The following is a 16,875-nucleotide window of genomic DNA, read 5'->3' as shown; positions in this document are numbered from 1 at the left end:
CCTGGATTTGGGATGCTTGTGCAAAGACGATGCTGGTTAGCACCGACGAGCTGATACCGTCTGCCAGAATTGCACACCATGGTGTGCTTGCAGGTTGTGTGAGTTCGGTGCTGCTGCCTGTGCCGCTGCCCCCTGGTAGCTTTATCTCTGTGCTGCTGCTAATTGATAGCAAATGGCTGTCGTGGTTTCTTTCTGGGCTTTTCTGATATTCAAAGCTATATGGCTTCTGAGGACATAGTTGCATGCTTAGCTCTGTTGTTTTATTCGTGGTTTCCCAGATAGGCACAAAAGAGGAGAAAATTTTGTTCATAAGTAGAGTTTTTATAATAGCAAGAAAGCTGTGAGAAAAGGTTCTTCATCATTTGCTCCAGAGGTAGAGATTGAGCTTCACTTTTCAATAGAGATGGAGAGAAGAACAGCCTGACTTCGAGGGAACAGGACTGCTCAGTGCTTTGCAGTGAACTCGAGCACCAAACTTTTGTGCATTAGAGCCAGGCATCCTCTTCTCCCCTAGCTATCTCCAGAGGTGGTAGGAGAAGGTGAAAGAAGGAAGGGCTTTCCGTTCTTTCTGGACCATTTGTGTTTGGGTAGCGTAAGGGGACTGATGAACTTTGGTGCAGTGTGGTTATGTCCCCGGTACAGTGATGCTGCTAAGCTTTCAGTGTTCCTCCTTGCCGTTCTTTTTGTTTTCTCTTTACAGTGTTGATACTACTAAAACTTAGTTCCTGGTACTGATTTCTGTGTTTTCTCTTGAGCACACAAGTTTTCTTTTCAAGGAGGTGAGTAATATGCTGGCAGGTGTGGAATTGGTGCCAGCCACCTACCCGAGAGATCTGGGACCTTTGAGACCCCGAGCAGCGAAAGCTGCTGTGGGAATTGCATGGTGCGAAAAAGGGGCAAATTACATAGGAAAAATCTGAAGATCATTGTCGAGTATCCCATGCAAGCTTGCCTTGAGAAGAAAGCATTTGAGGAGCTGTCGTAGGAGCAGATAAAAGCGTAGGTGCAAACATTCACTTGTCCGTGGTGAGTGAGTGATCGTCCTCTCCTCCCCCCAACACTGTCACTTCTTCAGGTACATTCTTTCACGATTACTTTCTGCCTCCATCTGTGGGAGGCTGGGGGGACGCGTGTGTAGGTACTTACACTTCTAGTCAACGTGCAGGTTTAAGTGCCATGTTTTTCCAGTACGAGAACCACTGGGGTTTCCAGGCTTGTTCTCCCTCTCCAGACTGTGCATCCATCAGCTGTTGCAGTGGTAGCTCAGTGAAGGGAGCGTGCTGGAGCCATCACTCCTGCTTCTCAGTGAAATGGGGCTGTCTTCCATCTTTCCCTTCTCTATTTTCCTATTTTAGCAAATACATGCAGCCGTAGAAAGTATGTCAATATTAGTGGCTTTTCAAAATGAGTTAGGCTGATGGGTTTCCTCTTTGCAGTACTCGACTTGTGCATTGCAGCGCGACTGAAAGACACTAATAAATGTGTGTCTTGAGTGGGTAATTAAGTCTACACCTGTAGTCCTGTATGCATGTACTTACACTTAAACACATTTATTAAATGCAAAGCACTACATCAGAACACTTTTGAGCTTTGTGTCTGCAGTTAGTGGAACTTTTAATTTGCACAAAACACAGGGGGTAGAATATTCTCTGACCTATCCACCACCCAGTTAAACATTGGTAGACTTTACTAGCCTGTGTTATCTATTGTGTGTGGACTTTGTCATTTTAAAGTACTCATTCATTATACAAGTAATACATGCTGTATATTTCTCAGGACTTATCATATTTTATCTTAGGATGGAATAGGGCAATATATTGATCTGCTTTCAACTTTCACTTTGATTTCTAGTGAATTTCAGAGTTGCTGGATAATACCAAGTGTTGATCTCCTTTTTCCAGTGTATGTTTGTATTACGGTTGTAGGTGATTTTGTTTAAGGGATGGCTTTGTTTTGGTTTGATGTTGGGTTTTTTGTTTGGGTTTTTTTTGGTGGTGGTAGTTTTTGTTTAGTTGCAAATCTTGATAAGAGTAAGATTTCGTGGAGACACTAATAAAAGTCATTGTAATTTTATGCTTTTTGATGCAAACCTGTCGGTAAGTCATTCCCATTATTGTCATTTTGAAAAAAGTTCAAAGCCATAATTATCTGGTATTGATAGAATGAATGAGTATGCAATATAATATTCATTGTAGTCCTTAGCTGTAGTTACCTGTAGTTTTTAATAGATCTTACACTGCACTTGTCACAAATGCTACGTGTATATGTATGGGTATGCATATACACTCTCTGTATGAATATGGGGAGACTTTCTAGTTCCAAACATGTATTATAAAATCCACTTAATTTATTATCTGTTCTTGGGCTATCAGAGGATTAGTACACCAGGTGAGCTGTAGCTTTGCAGGTTTCAAATATGGAGCATGGATAACTGAACCTCGTTTGTGGGGAAGGTGTTGCTACAAATTTTCTGAAGTGACAACATTCTGCTGTTGTTTGAATGCACAAGGCTCGGATGGCAGCCAAGAGCGTGGCTTGCAACAGCACTGCAGATTGGCAAGAAACATGAAATGCCCATTTATCGACATATGCAGGGGTACGCGTGCCTTGGTTAGAGTGACTCCCCAGTTAGATAGGTGCTACTCTTTTCAGGAAAGGATTACATTAGGAAAAGAGAGGGCTGGAATTTCTTAATTGACCTCTGGAATTTTAACTTTTATACGGTAAATGTTTTATTAAATTACATGTTGGGATTTTTAATACCTTTGTGTCTGTTCAGATTGCCGGTTATAAACCTACAGATTTGTACTAATTCATAATTTTAATTGTTTATGCAATAAAATAAGGAAAACTTTGATATGAATGACAACGTGGGCTTTTTAGCTTTATTTTTCATTACCCTTTTGTTTGAAATGGAATAAATATTTGTTCTCCTAGCCGAGGCATCTTAGAGTTTTATTACCACATTTCTCCAGGCAGTTCTGCTGTACAGCTTTGTTGAAAGTAGAGCACAGCTGGGGCAAATGTCGGTGTGTGGTTTTCAAATTACTGTTTTGTGCAGACTTTTTGCTTTGGATACAAATGAGACTAAAAGTCCAGGTTTCATTATAGGAATTACGTTTATTGAAGAGACATTTTCTTTTAAACTGGGTATGTCCCTTAAACTCTCTCCTGTATATTTGTTTTTACTGGAAGCCTGTCCTTTATTGTAAACATAGGGTGGGGAGGCAGTTGCACATTTTCTAGGTTGAAAGTTCTCTTTCAGGAGTCTGACCAATGTATGGTTAAATCCTGTTTTCCGGAATCACGTAAACATTTGCTTAAAAAAAAGTCAGTAGTACTTGCATAAGTAAACTGAGCAGATTTTTTGGGTAGTTTGAATCAACAGTTTTTTGGGTTACATAACATTGAAAATACCCACTCCAAAAAACTTTGCTTTTCAGCAAAGAGGAATTATTGGGCGGAATTTACTTTGATTTCCTTACAAACATCAGGTTTTATGTTACTTTACAGGGGTTGAATTTGATTAACTTTGCTTTGATTGTTTTTGTTGCAATGTTAAACCAATTCTACATAGGCTTAAGGAAAATATGTGCCTGACAAAGAAGCGATTTAGGTTGAAACCCTCACCGTTCATTTCAGCGATGCTTTAAACAGAGGTTTGTGCAAGGTCGTAGTTTGAGCACAGACAGGTCAAAGCTATCGATACAGCATAAAGAGATTTCTGTTTAACACTGTGACAGTAAAAAAGTCTACAATCTGCAGTCTGTAACAACAGAGACATGTTCTTTCTTGCCTGTAAATAGCATAGCCTTTACAAGGAGGGGAAGGTGGCGAAAGAAGTCCAGTTGTTTCAGATCCTGGACGTAATCATAAAACAGAGACAAACATTAGGACTCTCCTATAGTATCACGTGTAGGTGTAGCTTCATAGGTACATACGGTTTGGGGCACATGCTAAGGGATATAAACATGTTCTAACATTTAATGTGATCTGTACCCATTTGGGGATAAGAAAGAAAGAAATCTTTGAATTTAGAGTCTCTTAGAAAATTTTTTTAGGCTCTTTAGATAATTTTTTTTTTAAGTTCTCTATCTCCCAACTGTCCCTCATTATTTTAAAAGGAAGATTTGTAGGGGAAAAATGTATTAGTTGTGATATTTTAAAATGAAGAAGATGGAGGATGTTCCAGGATTTCAGTTGTAGTACTTGCAGTAGCTTGCAGAACACTTTCACTCTAGAAATAATAATATGGTCTGTGCGTGCGATGGGTTCAGCAGGGCATTGGGCAGGAGGGTGCTCTGAGCGGGCTCCCATCATCATCTGGTCAGCCACTGCAGGGTTTTAGCAGAAAAAGAATCTCATCTGTTTGAAGTAGTAGTAGTAATAATAATATAATAAAGTCACATCTTTAAAGGGAATCAACTAGTGAAACGCAAGGGTCACTCACTTCTGATAGGGAGTCAAATTGCTAACTTTTGAACCACACATAGCTTTTAGTACATCCAGTAATGCTCTTTGTTATTGGTATTCTGTTTTTGTTGTCTGTCTTTGAATTGTTTTAAGCTTTCAAGTGTGAAGCTTGCAGAACCAGCACTTGCATTTTATTTTTGTCAATCTTTGCACTCGCATCTGCTTTTGTATGAAGAGATTGAATTTAGATTGAAGAATGGAAGTATCCTCTGAAAAATAACTGGTGCTAAAAGCTTGTTATCCTATTATTAAGCTTGTTATCTCAATGTGAACCAAATGAAGTCTTCTTTTACCTAAACTTTTAGCAAAAGCTAGTCCATATTAATATAACTAACAAAACCTGTATTCTAATAAACTGGCCTAGTCCCCTGGTGGGAGCTTTTAGTGTTTAAAATTCTATTAATCTGGGAGGAAGGCTCCCAGAGCTGTGAGCTGTGCGCTTCTCTTTTTCAGAAAAACAGCAGCTAGACAGTGACTTGGTAATGTAAGGTATGACAGATCCCACATTTGATATTTCAGCTCTGAAAATCAAACTCTTTGAGTCTTTTCAGTTAGCATCACCATGGCCGGAGTGATTTTTTTGGTTGGTTTTTTTGGTGTTTTTTTTTTTTTTAGTCCAGATTCTGCCTCGGACCTGGACCACCTCTCTTTTCCTGCTGGAGCTGAACGTTTCCCATAGACCAGAATTTTTACAAAAGAAACAGAATTTTGCTTTGCACTTCTAAAGTACTGTCAGGGGGACGGGGAGGAGGGGAAAGGCAAAAGTTTTTTCTGACTGTCAGCTGACATGCTTCTGAAGGCACACAGAAAAATGAGATGGTGGCATTCAGCATGCCAGTTTTCCAGAACCACTTTTAAAAATAAAGCTGCAATTAAAACTTAGATACGCAATTTGAAGTCTCCCCCCCCCCCCCCCCCCCCCCTTTCCTTTAGTGGGAGTTCAAAGGCATGCAATATCCTCTCTCAACTGTTGTCTAGGTATGCTTCAATTTAGGTAGTTTTATAACTGCAAAAAAAAAAAAACTCTTAGTATATAGTAGTTTATTAGAGTAGAGGCATCACATGACTGATTTCAGACAACAGAAATTTAGAGGCTTCTGATGGTTCAAATAACAAAATTAGTCTTATGGTTAAGAGAGTAATCTAGCAGGTTATTACTCAATTTATTAATTTATTTTTTTTATACTCAATTTTTTCATTTGCAGAAAATAGTTGTAATTTTTCATGTATCGGTTTCTTTTTACTCTTGAAGCTTGATCGGGAAGGTGGTTTCATCTCCCTAGCGTCTTGCCTGCTGCTGTCCTTAATGTGAGACCAATACTGGTTTATGCTGGTGTAGTAACTTACAAGTCAGACTTAAAACCTGGCTTTCTGTGTGCTTTCTTCTTTGCTTTCTCTGGCATTGCTGATTGACATCAGGTGATAGTTTTCACTACCCACATCTCTGAACTTTGCAAGGGGTAAAGAAGTGTATTTCCTGTGAAATGCCTGACAGGTTAGAGAAGATCTGTGCTTTATTTCTATTAGCAAGGCAAATAAGAATGGATTTTGGATATTGGATGCTAAATAGATGTATTGAGCCAAAAAAAAAAAGGGGGAAAACAATTGTATGTTACCTGTAATAATGTCAGTGAGAGAGATGGGATTTGAGTACTCTTGAAGAAAATGCAAGGTAAGGTTATGGTTACAGCAGCTGGCTTAAGGTTGTTCTGTAATCCCATAATGGACTTCTCATGACTGGTTTTGTATAACATTCTAAAGACACTTCATTTTCAAATTTGCGTAAGAACCTTCACATCTGTATATGCTGAATATCCTCTCAGTAAAAAGCAGAGTGGACCAACATTTGTATTAAGTCATAGTTTTATATATTAGATAGAGGCTTTCACATTTTTGTACCTGGACAAGAGGCAGCAGGAAGAGTAATAAAACAATTAGACAATGTTATACGTTGTTAGCTGTGAAAGATAAGGCTAGCACCCTCACTGAAGTCCATAGCTGTGTTCATGCAAACTGCAGTGCTTTTGCAATGTTTTGCTGTTAGGATTTTTTTTTTCAATTGCATGCTGGTCTTTTTATGAAACTGTGGTTTTGCTTAAGGATACATGGTTATAACTACGTAGTATAATTAACTGAGAAGTGTGAGTATTCTTAAAGGTCTTTGAGTATGTGGAGTATTACACCAGACTGTCACATGTTGTATTGAGTTAACTGCATTTGTGTGTGATGTGAAAGCAGAAGTTTGTCATGTACAGAATGCAGTTATGTCTGTGAGGGTCTGGTTTACATCACTGAACACCCACATCATTGGACGGACACCCTGACACCTGCTTGCAGCGAGGCTTTCCAGTTTGGGATGTTTGTGTTGTGACTTACATGTGGAGAATGAATTTCCACTTGATGCAGAACACTGAAACATGGACGCATCCCTCTCAAAGAGTAGTCCCTGGAGGATGCTGCTGCCTGCGGGGCAGGGAAGACCTTGGTGCACCAGTGTTTGACATCAGAGGAAACCGTTCACACATTTTGATCTTCGCACCAGTATTTCTACCTAATTAGGAGTTTTCTACCTTGAACTGCTGTGGAAAGCAGCAGCTCTTGCTCCAACTGGTGCATGGATTCTTCCTTTAGTATCGTGGAGAATAGAGAATCACTGTACATCTTACCTGCTTGACTGGGAGCTCCCCCCATGCTGCTCTAGTGGAAAAATACTGTTGGATTACAAGAATGAATATTTCAGTACACACTTGTAACATCATCGGCCAAGATATGCCATCATATTAAGTTTATATCAAACAGTTTAAAAAATGTTAGCAAAAAAGCTAACCCAAGCTGCTCCATGATGTTTTATAGTCCGTTCTAGAAAACACGTATTTCAGAAGTCACATTGACCTTAGAAAGTCCCTTTGCAGAATTTGCAGTTTAAGTTGACACCCTATTACAAGTTGCAGCTGTAACAGCTCCTTCCTGAATTCTTTATTGCTTTCATCCTAGGGAATTAAATGGCAAGCTACAGGGTGTCCTCCTGTAGCTATTGGCGTGCAGGGGAGGAGGCCCTCGAAGAAGTGATGGACGTTTGCATCCCTAGGTTATCCCCCTCCCAGGCTTGGGCAGAGGGGAAGCCCTGTACCTCTGCATCATGGGTTCTACGTGGTGTTCCTGGCTTCTCTAGGAGCTGAACATGCCTCTCATTTTCATAAATCACTCTGGCTTTGGGCAATGGGTTTCTTGCTGTCAGATACAAATGAGCAAGTGTTTAAAATTAATTCAATGGCCAGTTTCTCCTGTTGGAGGTGATAAAAACTAGAACAACTTGATTGATGGAGGCAGGCACTGGAGTTTGTGTGTAGCAAGTTACATCCCTTTTGCTCCCCTTGTATCTGAACATCTGAACATGTCCAGAAGCAATTCAAATTACAAATTCGGGAATGTGTTGATACATTGTGTTAAATTCCAAGTATTTAAAGGAGCTCCTCACCCCTACAAGCTTGTAGTTTGTTTTTAAGCTGTTGTTTCAGCATCCCTGCCATGTAAAAGCAAACTTCAGTAATCTCTTGTCCCTGTATATGTTGCTTTCCTGTGCTAATATTAAAAGCAGTGGGAATTAATAAAATGCTCAGGCAGAAACAAAAATCCACTCCAGAAGGACTGTGCTTGACTAGTGTATTAATAGTTAACTCCGCAGCCTGGAGATCTGAATCTCTTCCAGGTGACTGAGTGCAGCACTGTTTAGCTTCCTGCATTTGTCAGTGTGAAAACGCGCACTCTGCTCCCTCGCCATTGTCGCGCTGCGGGCGCCTTGCGGTGGTTCTGCTTCCTGAGCCGGAGAGCAGCCGCTGGCCTGCCTGGCGTGAATCGAAATGCCCTGACCTCCTCCTCCGCCAGCACACGTGCCCTGTGTCTATGTCGAGAGAGACTGGATAACCACGGGGGCTGATTTTATTTTTTTTTTAAAAACTTTTGGGTTGATTTTTAAGTGGTCTGGGAGTGGCTGAGTTGGCGTTTTTTGTTTCACTGTTGATCTTTGTTTGCCTTCGGTCAGGTGATTTACCCCTTGCTCTCTGCTTGTAGCGCGCAACAAATCATGCTGGGGAGGGCTGTGAGCATGGCTGAGGGTTTGAGCAGCGCGCTGGAGGTGGTAGATACTGAAGTGCTTGGTACCCATTCGGTTGCTTGATCTGACAAAGCTTGTCTGTTCATTACAGGGAAGAGCACAAAAAAAAAAAAAAGGTGAGATTAGGCAGGATTTTTGTGGGTGTAGTGTGAGTAATTAGAGTGTCTGTTCCCTTCATTTGGTCCCAAAAAGCAGATCGTCTTGAACAGTCGTTTTCATTGTGAACCCCCGAGGGGTGTCTGTGTGCTCTTCCCAAGGAGTCTCCAGAAGAGAGGAGAGCAGCTACTGTTCATAGGCTTAAATTCACTGTACGGGTGCCTTATATGTCAGAAATCTCGAAAGGGTCCACAAATGAAATATTGTAAAAAAAAAAAAAAGATTGACAGTAATCTAAAGCAAAGCAGTGCGTGTTACTCCTGATTCAGACAGGTTTTGCTGTCCGAGAGGATTGTGTCCATCCAATTAATACTCAGTGCTGCAAAATTGTTAACCTTTGAGATCAGTAATTATTCTATTCATTCATATACTTAAGAGAGCCAGGAATGAAATCTCTTGCATGGTCCTTTTGATATAGCTATATGTTTTCCTCTCCCATTGCTACAATTTTGGAGATTCTCTGATTTCTGAATGTATTTTTAATGAGCTTTATCTTCTGGATTTTTTTTTTTTGGAGTGGAGAGTAGTAGAATGATTTGTCCTAGCTTTTCCCTGGGGTAAAAGTAATTCTTATTTTAAATAGGAAAAATTAAAAGCTGTATTACTGTTACTGTAGTATCATCCTATGTTGCGGACCCTCAGCAAAATACAACAGGATTTGAGCACTTTTTTCTAGACACTAAACAATTTATCCTTCCTCTTAAATGCAGTTGGAAAGGTGTCGGTTCTTACTGCACTGCCACATAACAGCTGGGTTGCAGGGAACCCTCCTTTTGCTTTGAGATACGCACTTCAGTCTTTGGATGTATATGCCTTTTTTTCTTTTGCCATTTTTTAATAATGTGAGATTGCAGTTATGTTACTGGTTACAGTAACAGTGGGTAATCATCTTGGATGCATTATCTGTGAAACCATTTTCTCCAGTTTTCCACTCCATCTTCTCATTCTCTTCCCACCCAGGCCTCCCAGTGGACCATCCTCAGCTCTCTTCCCTCGTGCTGAAGAGTTCCCTGGGCTTGGACCCAGCATTTCAGGTGAACTTGAATGCAGCTGGCCAGGGTTCATCTCCTCTTCTGAGTCCTGTCCTTAGTGATGCTGGCGGTGCCAGGATAGAAGAGGATGACGAAATGAAACGTAAGGTAAGATAATGATGTGACTGGGAACTTATGTAACGAGAAAAGTGATGGTTTCAGGTGAGGAGCTGTGCTGCCAGTCACTGAATGTCGATTGCGTTATATTTTGTTGTAAGACAGTTGTGTTTGGTTAGCATTAAAAACTCCAGTGCTGAAGGTTCAGTTGGGTCTCTTTATCTCACTGTGGTGGCTGAAGTTCACGCTGCCCCCATGCTGCAGGGATCTTCTTGGGTGTCTGCTGCTGGGACCACCTCCCGCTGTTTCAGCAGGAACTGCTGCCAAGGGCCCCAGCGTGGCAGGGAGCGGTGATCAAAATCTGCCTTTTATACCCCACAATGGAAACGGTTTCAGACTGGACATTAGGAAAAGGGAGGTGGTCATGGCACTAAGCCTGTCAGAGTTCAAGGAGCAACTGTGCTCTGAGTCAGATGGTTTAGTGTTAGGTAGTCCTGTGAGGAGCAGGGAGTTGGACCTGATGGTCCTTACAGGTCCCTTCAAACTTGAGATGTTCTAAGGCTTCCTGAGGTGAACTGTTTGGGGGAAACAGTTGATAGGTATTTGACGTAAAATGGAGGCGGTGCACGTGGCGCCTTTTGGGCTGTATCTATTATATTAGAATGCAATGAAAATCCTTGTCTTTGTGCTGAGGCTGTGGAAAGGACACTCCAAAGCAGGTGAATTGTTCAAGGTGATTCTCTCCAGGGCAGTACTCTGGAAGGCTGGTGGGGGAGCTGGTTGTTGATTCTGGAAATTGATTGCCTTTGGCTCATTCAGTAATGCAAGATTGTGTCGCATGGTGACATTGAATGTGGCCTTGTCTCTGCTGAATGCTATTGTGTGTAACCTGTGTCAGCTCACTGGACTGTGCTGTGTATCATTAATAAAAATGTGTTCTAAAATAATTTAATTTACCAGCCAAGAGAATAGCACAGAGCTACCATGTGTTAATATATGAGGTGTTTTCCCTAGGTTTCTTGCTTCCCACACAACCTCACCATGGTCTCATTGGTCCATCTCGCCATACATTGGTCCTCCACACTATTCTTTCTAATTGTAGCAGGACCTTTAGAGCCGGCACCACGCTGAATCCTCTTACATCCAGTCAGCTTGTTCAGTAGAGCTGGCTGTATCGTTGAGACTGTATCACTGAAGCCACACTGAAGAGCTGTCTCTTCTGTCTGATGAGAGGTGGACAATGCTCTGGCCTTGTGGAAGCATGATGATTGCTTTCTGAACAAAGAGGGGCAAAAGTGCCTCTGGCTTTCGTGGGTGCAGTAAGTCTCAAAGCAGGAACAACTGTGGGTCTTCAAGATGTGCTTATGTGTAGGTACTGATCCTTAGCCTAGGCTGCTTTCCTTTCTTTCCACCAGTAAGCACTGATTGCCTTCACTGGGAACTCCCCAACATGGTGTGGGGTTTTCCTCACCCCTGTGTAGAGCTCAGGATTCACCCTTGCTTTCTCAGGTAATCCTAATTATAAAATATTTTTGTTCTGAAGGTGATTCCTTGAGACATGAACTTGAGCTCCTCGCTCTGTGCTTCGGCTTCGTGTGTACCTCCACAGTTTTTCAGAATGACAGAGATGGCCAGGTGTTGGCGTGTGATTCGGATTTTCTCTTTTATCCACACTGCACCATGTTATCGGGCTTTCACAGTGGTGGCTAGCAATAACAAGAATCTGCAACCACAGAATCAGTGAGGTTGAAAGGCACGTCTTGATACCTAGTCCAGCCACCTCCTCTTTCTTACGCAATGATTCCAAGCATTCAGATGCACTCAGGAGCAATGAGTGTGTGTGTGCACACACGGATGCCTGCATTCTTTGACTACTTTTCAGATGTAGATAACAAATTTCCAGACTTTGCCTTTGTAGGGGCATGGTGTGTAGCATCTGACAAAGTGCACTCCACAGAACACTGTGTTTCTCCCAGTAAGATGTAGAGAAGTCCACCTAACCTAACAGCAGACTTCTGTGACCATTTTTCTGCAGGCTGCTTTGCTCCCCTTGCCTTGCCTACTTGCAAAGAGAGAGAGAGCAGCCAAGTTTGCTGACTCTTCGGTACTTGAAAACAATCCAGGACCTTCCACTACAGTGCAAGGAAGACTCCGTCATCCAAAGTCAGTTCCTTACAGAGTCAGTGGCCACACTGTGATCTATAGTTTTAATCTCAAAGTTACACTTCTTTGAGTGTAATCTTAAAGAAGAAGCCACCTTGTGTGCTCTTCACTTCTGCTTTTCTGCTCGTCCCAGCCAATGTTCTGGTTGTCTTGCCTGTGGATCCTAACAGAGGTAAGAAGGTCACAGGCCCATGCTTTTTGCTGTCTTCACCATGTCTTTGGGTACTTCTTGGTGCCAGCCAGGTGCAAGCTTGCTCATTCTTCTTGCATGTCAGTTGATGATGTGGAGATCTCTGCGCCATATGTCCTGACTCAGCTGCTCAGAGAACATCCAGAAATCTCTCCACAAGCAAAGCTGCCACTCTGGATTTAGTGCTTCCAAATCTCGCTTCTCCCATGATTGCTCCTGAATGCTAAGAGACCTTTCGGAGTTCTGCCGTACAGCTCAGTGGAGCAAAGTGCTGCAACATGAGAGACTCGGGCAGCTCTTGGCGGGACAGGCCTCCAGGCACTCTTCTCCTGGAGACCCCAAATAGCTGAATCAGATTGTACGGTGCTGTTAAGAACCACCCATAGTGTGGCTGTGGTATGAATACGTGCTTGCAGGAGGGAAGAAGGTTTAACCAATAACCGGGAGTTGAGATGGAACAACCCAACTTGGGGTGGGGGGGTTGTTTCCATCCACCTACCCTAACTTTCAGCCTCCCTATCTCATTTGAACTTTTTGAGGTAGAGTTTATAGCTTTGGCAGATCACTCTATTGTTAATTTTCAATAGCTTTTTTTAAAAATACTTCCTCTTGTTTATCCTGCTAGCAGGCATAGTGTAGCCTGGAAATAACAAGCAGTTACTGCCTTGTCTGTCCGAAATACTGAAGCCAAATCCTTTCTGCCTCATTCTGCAAAGTCTCATACTTCAGTAGCTTCAGTTCTTTCAGGCTAAAACTAACTTATAAAAGTGAGAATCCTGGAAGGGAATATTACTGTAATTGGTCTTGAGCTTGGTCAACTTCTGAGACTTCTTCATTTGAAGACAGTGTTTTAAGTGAAACAAACCGAGGCGGAAACCAGTATTAAATTGGTTAAATTTCACAGCAGTTTTGCAGCTTTATTGTACGTGAAAAATGCAATCTTGCAGTATCACTATTAATAGAGCTCTGATTTTAAGGGTACTGGTGCCGCTGTAATTCCACCAGGGTAATCAGGGCATTTGTATGTAAACTCTTCAACATTTGCTCTGTGTGCTTTCCACTCCATGCTGCTATGATGCTGCTTGTTGCTGTACTGAAACCTTGAGAAAGTGGAGGGGTTTTGTTACTTTTTAAGTCACTGTGGTTTTCTTTAATCTTACTTGGATTTCTCCTGTTTCTTTGATAATGGAGGTTGGTTGTAGCAACCGACTTCAAAAGAGCATAGAAGCTGGGCTTTTTTGGTGTGGGTTTTTTGGAGAGTTCCCCCCATCCAGAGCTGTTTTTAACACGGCTGAAATCTGGTCTTTGAAGTGAAAAGTTAAGTATTTTTGTGTGCATGGAATGATTAGTTCTTTGTTTATTTCCAGACTTCATAGTTTGTGACATTGTGATCTAAGTACAAGGCAGGCAGGAGAGTCTTATGTTCATAGTCCTTCATCTTTGGGCTTTATAAGTTCAGAGGAGAGCTCTTCACTTGATATGAGCTGGTGTTGCTGCATCTAGTGGGTGTTTGCAGGTTTCCAGGTGGGATTATGTGTACATAATACTGTGAAATACTAGTTTTTCCAAGTGGGGATATTTGCTTTGATGCATGCTGTGGTTGTAAGAACGTTTTCTTTGGATTTTGGAAGCAGACTGCTTCCTCACAGAGTTTTTGTGGTTATTTTTTTTCAGGCATGAGTTGATTCTCTTTCGTCTTGCAGTGCCTGACCAGTAACAAAGGTGTTTGGCAGGGCCCCTGTTGCCCAGTGACAGCTGTACTGCTTTTCAGTGCTTCTGGTACAGGGTCTGCCTGGCAGCTGCTGCCAGGACCGAGCACAGCGGATTCGGTTAAGACTGGTGCAAGAGCAAAATAAAAAAAGAAATTAAGGGCACTGAATTTCAGAATTTCAGCAAGGAGCAATTTGGAAAGCAAGAAAAACCAGAGAGTAAACAGAAAGTGATGATACAGTGGGGAGGGAGAAAGGAAGAAAAGATCCTTGGGAAATGAAAAGCATCTTCTGTTCCTTGAGCTAACACGCAGTCAGCTGGAGAATAAAGTGAAAACCTGCAGAAGTGCTCAAAAGTGATGAAAACTGTAATCCATGCAGGCTATGAAAAGCGTGAGGTTGTGGTCACGGTGCATTTTTGCATGTCTTCACACTCTGTAGGTTTTTAAGGAAGAAACAACCCAGAAAAATATTTTGGAGAGTGGGGAAAAAGCAAAAAAAGCACTCGAGTGAGGATCAAAGCACGAGGTGTGAACTGGGGACAGGCAGGGTCCTTTCCAGAGTTCTCAAGAATATGCTAGATGATATACATTGCTTGAGGATAACTCTTTAAGCAACTGTTTTAAATGGATATGAGTTGGTGGCAGCTCAGGTGAGCTGGGAGACTGCTGGGGAGTCCCCAGAGCGGTGAGGCCGTGTTGAGGAGGGGGATGAAGCCAGTGGATGCTCACGTGTGCGGTGAAGCTGTGCAGAGGTCATCTCTGCAGGATCATCTCTGCCATGGCTACAGAGATGAGGCTCCCTGTGACCTCTTCTTGTCGCAGCCTGCAGTTGATTCCATAACCCAGCTTTTCTTTGCCTTGGGAAACTATTTTTTTCCATAGAGGTTAGTCCCGTATGGGCATTGTGCGCTATAGTATCCTGTGCAGAGCCCAGGAGGAGACATACGCAAATAACATGCCTGTAAGCAGTAATTCTTTTATCATGTAAGATACTCCTGTGGTTATAGCCAAGCTAGCGTGTGTTGTTCCATCGGCTGATAAACAGGATGTTTCAGAACGGGCAAGTGCTGCAGGAGGGAGCTGGTAAGTAAGATGAAAGAGCTGGGTCACCTCGGTCTCCAGGGAGGTCAGCAAAATGATGTCGTATCCTTTGGGAAGAGACTGTTCAAGAAGGATGCCCACTGAGGTTCGACAGCATTTTGAGGGTTTATGAGGCTACAGTCAAGTAAATAGCCTAAGGAAAAAACAAAACAAAACAAACAACAACAAAAAAACAAACTCTGAAGCAAAGATTAGTTAGGACTTTCCCTGACACTGTGTACCTGAGACAGGTACGTTAAAGTTAAGAGGATGGCTATGGAGGGAATAGAAGGACCTATGTCAAAGTGTGTTCTCGGGTACCCCTGAGGAGGGGACTGGTGTGTGAGACTGCAGTAACTAGCATGAAATAACCTGAAAAGAGGCTAGACAGTTTCTCAACTTGGCGATACGCACCCTTCAGGGATTCTTTGTGGCTAAGGTGGACTCAATAGGTACATTACTGAGCAACCAGGAGAACGTCTCCTCCATAAGCAATATTGAGATGGAGGATTTAGAAGCACTGAGTAGCTGTGCTGGTGGTGTTGGAGGGCATCTCAAATTGTCTCTCAAAAGAGAATTTTTTATTAACTTGGTACGTACAAGAAAAAGGGAGAAATAATTCTCAAAGCTGTGTTACCCTCAGGAGGGGCAGAAATGGAAGCCAAATTTCCACGTAACTCAGATGGGTTTGCTGTCATTTGTTTTCACCAGGCTAGAATTTGGCACAAAACAGCGGCATGGCATAGTGAGCTAAGGAGACAAAGCAGCATCTTAGCTTGAAATGCAATTAGTTCCTTACTATTACTTATGCGATTTTTAATAATGTATGTGTTCAGGCTAACTCTGATTTTGATTCATTGCAGAAGCAGAACATCTGTTTTCACCATTTTCCTTTGTGCTTCCATGTCCGTTCTGTCTTCTCTTTTCTTTAAATAGCAGCCCTGGAGCAACCATGCAGCCAATAACTGATGTAGTTTGATTTTTCTGTTTTCTTAACTAGATTAGTGTGATCTTCAAAGGATTTGGGTAAAAGCTGTGAGTGGAAATAGAGTAGTTTTGGAAAAGGACTGTGTTGCACATCTGCTGTACTCTGATTAGAGAAGTGTTTAAAACCTAGGAAACCTGGAATAACTGTTTCCATATTTCTGTAAAGTGCTCCCTTGATTTTGAAATGGAAGTTCATATAACTGACATTATTTTTTAATAATCTTGAAATATAAATAGTGTTTTGTAGTAAAGTCAATATTTTGGAATACGTTAATGAATACAGAGGTGCCCTATTAGTAATCAGCTGCCCCCTTTGCACGCAGCAAGGGGAAATGTATGTAAGGTTGAGCTTGTGCTTAGTGATAAACAGAGCATTTATATTTTAATACCTGTTTATTACTGTGTATTCTTTCAGCGCTATCCGACTGACAAGGCATACTTCATAGCAAAGGAGATTCTTGCTACAGAGCGGACGTATTTAAAGGACCTGGAAGTTATCACAGTGGTAAGGGTTTTTAACTTTCTTAATGCTTTTCCTTTTCTTAATAGATTTGTAACTGGTAATTTGGAAAATCTTGGAATTTCTTCCAGGTAACAGAAGAAGGAAATCCTATGATAAAGCATAATCCATGAGCCATATACCTTCCTTGTTCTGTAGGTCGTCATGTGGGAGAGTAGATATCTTCCCTGGACTTCTGTCGTTAGCTCCAATAGCTGCATTACACATCATTTTGATGTTTTAGGCAAACTTTCTCTCTGAAAATTGTGAACAGGAACAGCCTAAAAATGTTGTGCATTCAGCTTCAATGATAGTCATTGCTGTCAGCTCTGTTTATAATCTGGCCGTCATCTCTGTAGTATTTCTTTTTGCTTTGCTCTTTCATGCCTCCGGATCATGAGAGGAAATCAAAAT

The 16,875-nt window shown here is 41.9% G+C and overlaps 1 protein-coding gene across 4 annotated transcripts in view; it reads left to right on the top strand.

The window, feature by feature from the left end:
• Positions 1–16,875, top strand: part of FARP2 (FERM, ARH/RhoGEF and pleckstrin domain protein 2) — an 84,472-nt gene that overhangs the window by 49,495 nt on the left and 18,102 nt on the right. For all 4 annotated transcript variants that reach the window (XM_075417774.1, XM_075417777.1, XM_075417776.1 and 1 more), the window contains 2 exons: positions 9,704–9,882; positions 16,378–16,467. In XM_075417774.1, the coding sequence (XP_075273889.1) occupies positions 9,704–9,882; positions 16,378–16,467 (269 nt within the window). The remainder of the gene's footprint in view (positions 1–9,703; positions 9,883–16,377; positions 16,468–16,875) is intronic.

The sequence above is a fragment of the Opisthocomus hoazin genome, chromosome 4 (assembly GCF_030867145.1).
Source record: "Opisthocomus hoazin isolate bOpiHoa1 chromosome 4, bOpiHoa1.hap1, whole genome shotgun sequence".
NCBI lineage: Eukaryota > Metazoa > Chordata > Aves > Opisthocomiformes > Opisthocomidae > Opisthocomus > Opisthocomus hoazin.
Note: the sequence above shows the minus strand (reverse complement) of the source record. Positions and strands in the feature narration are given on the sequence as shown.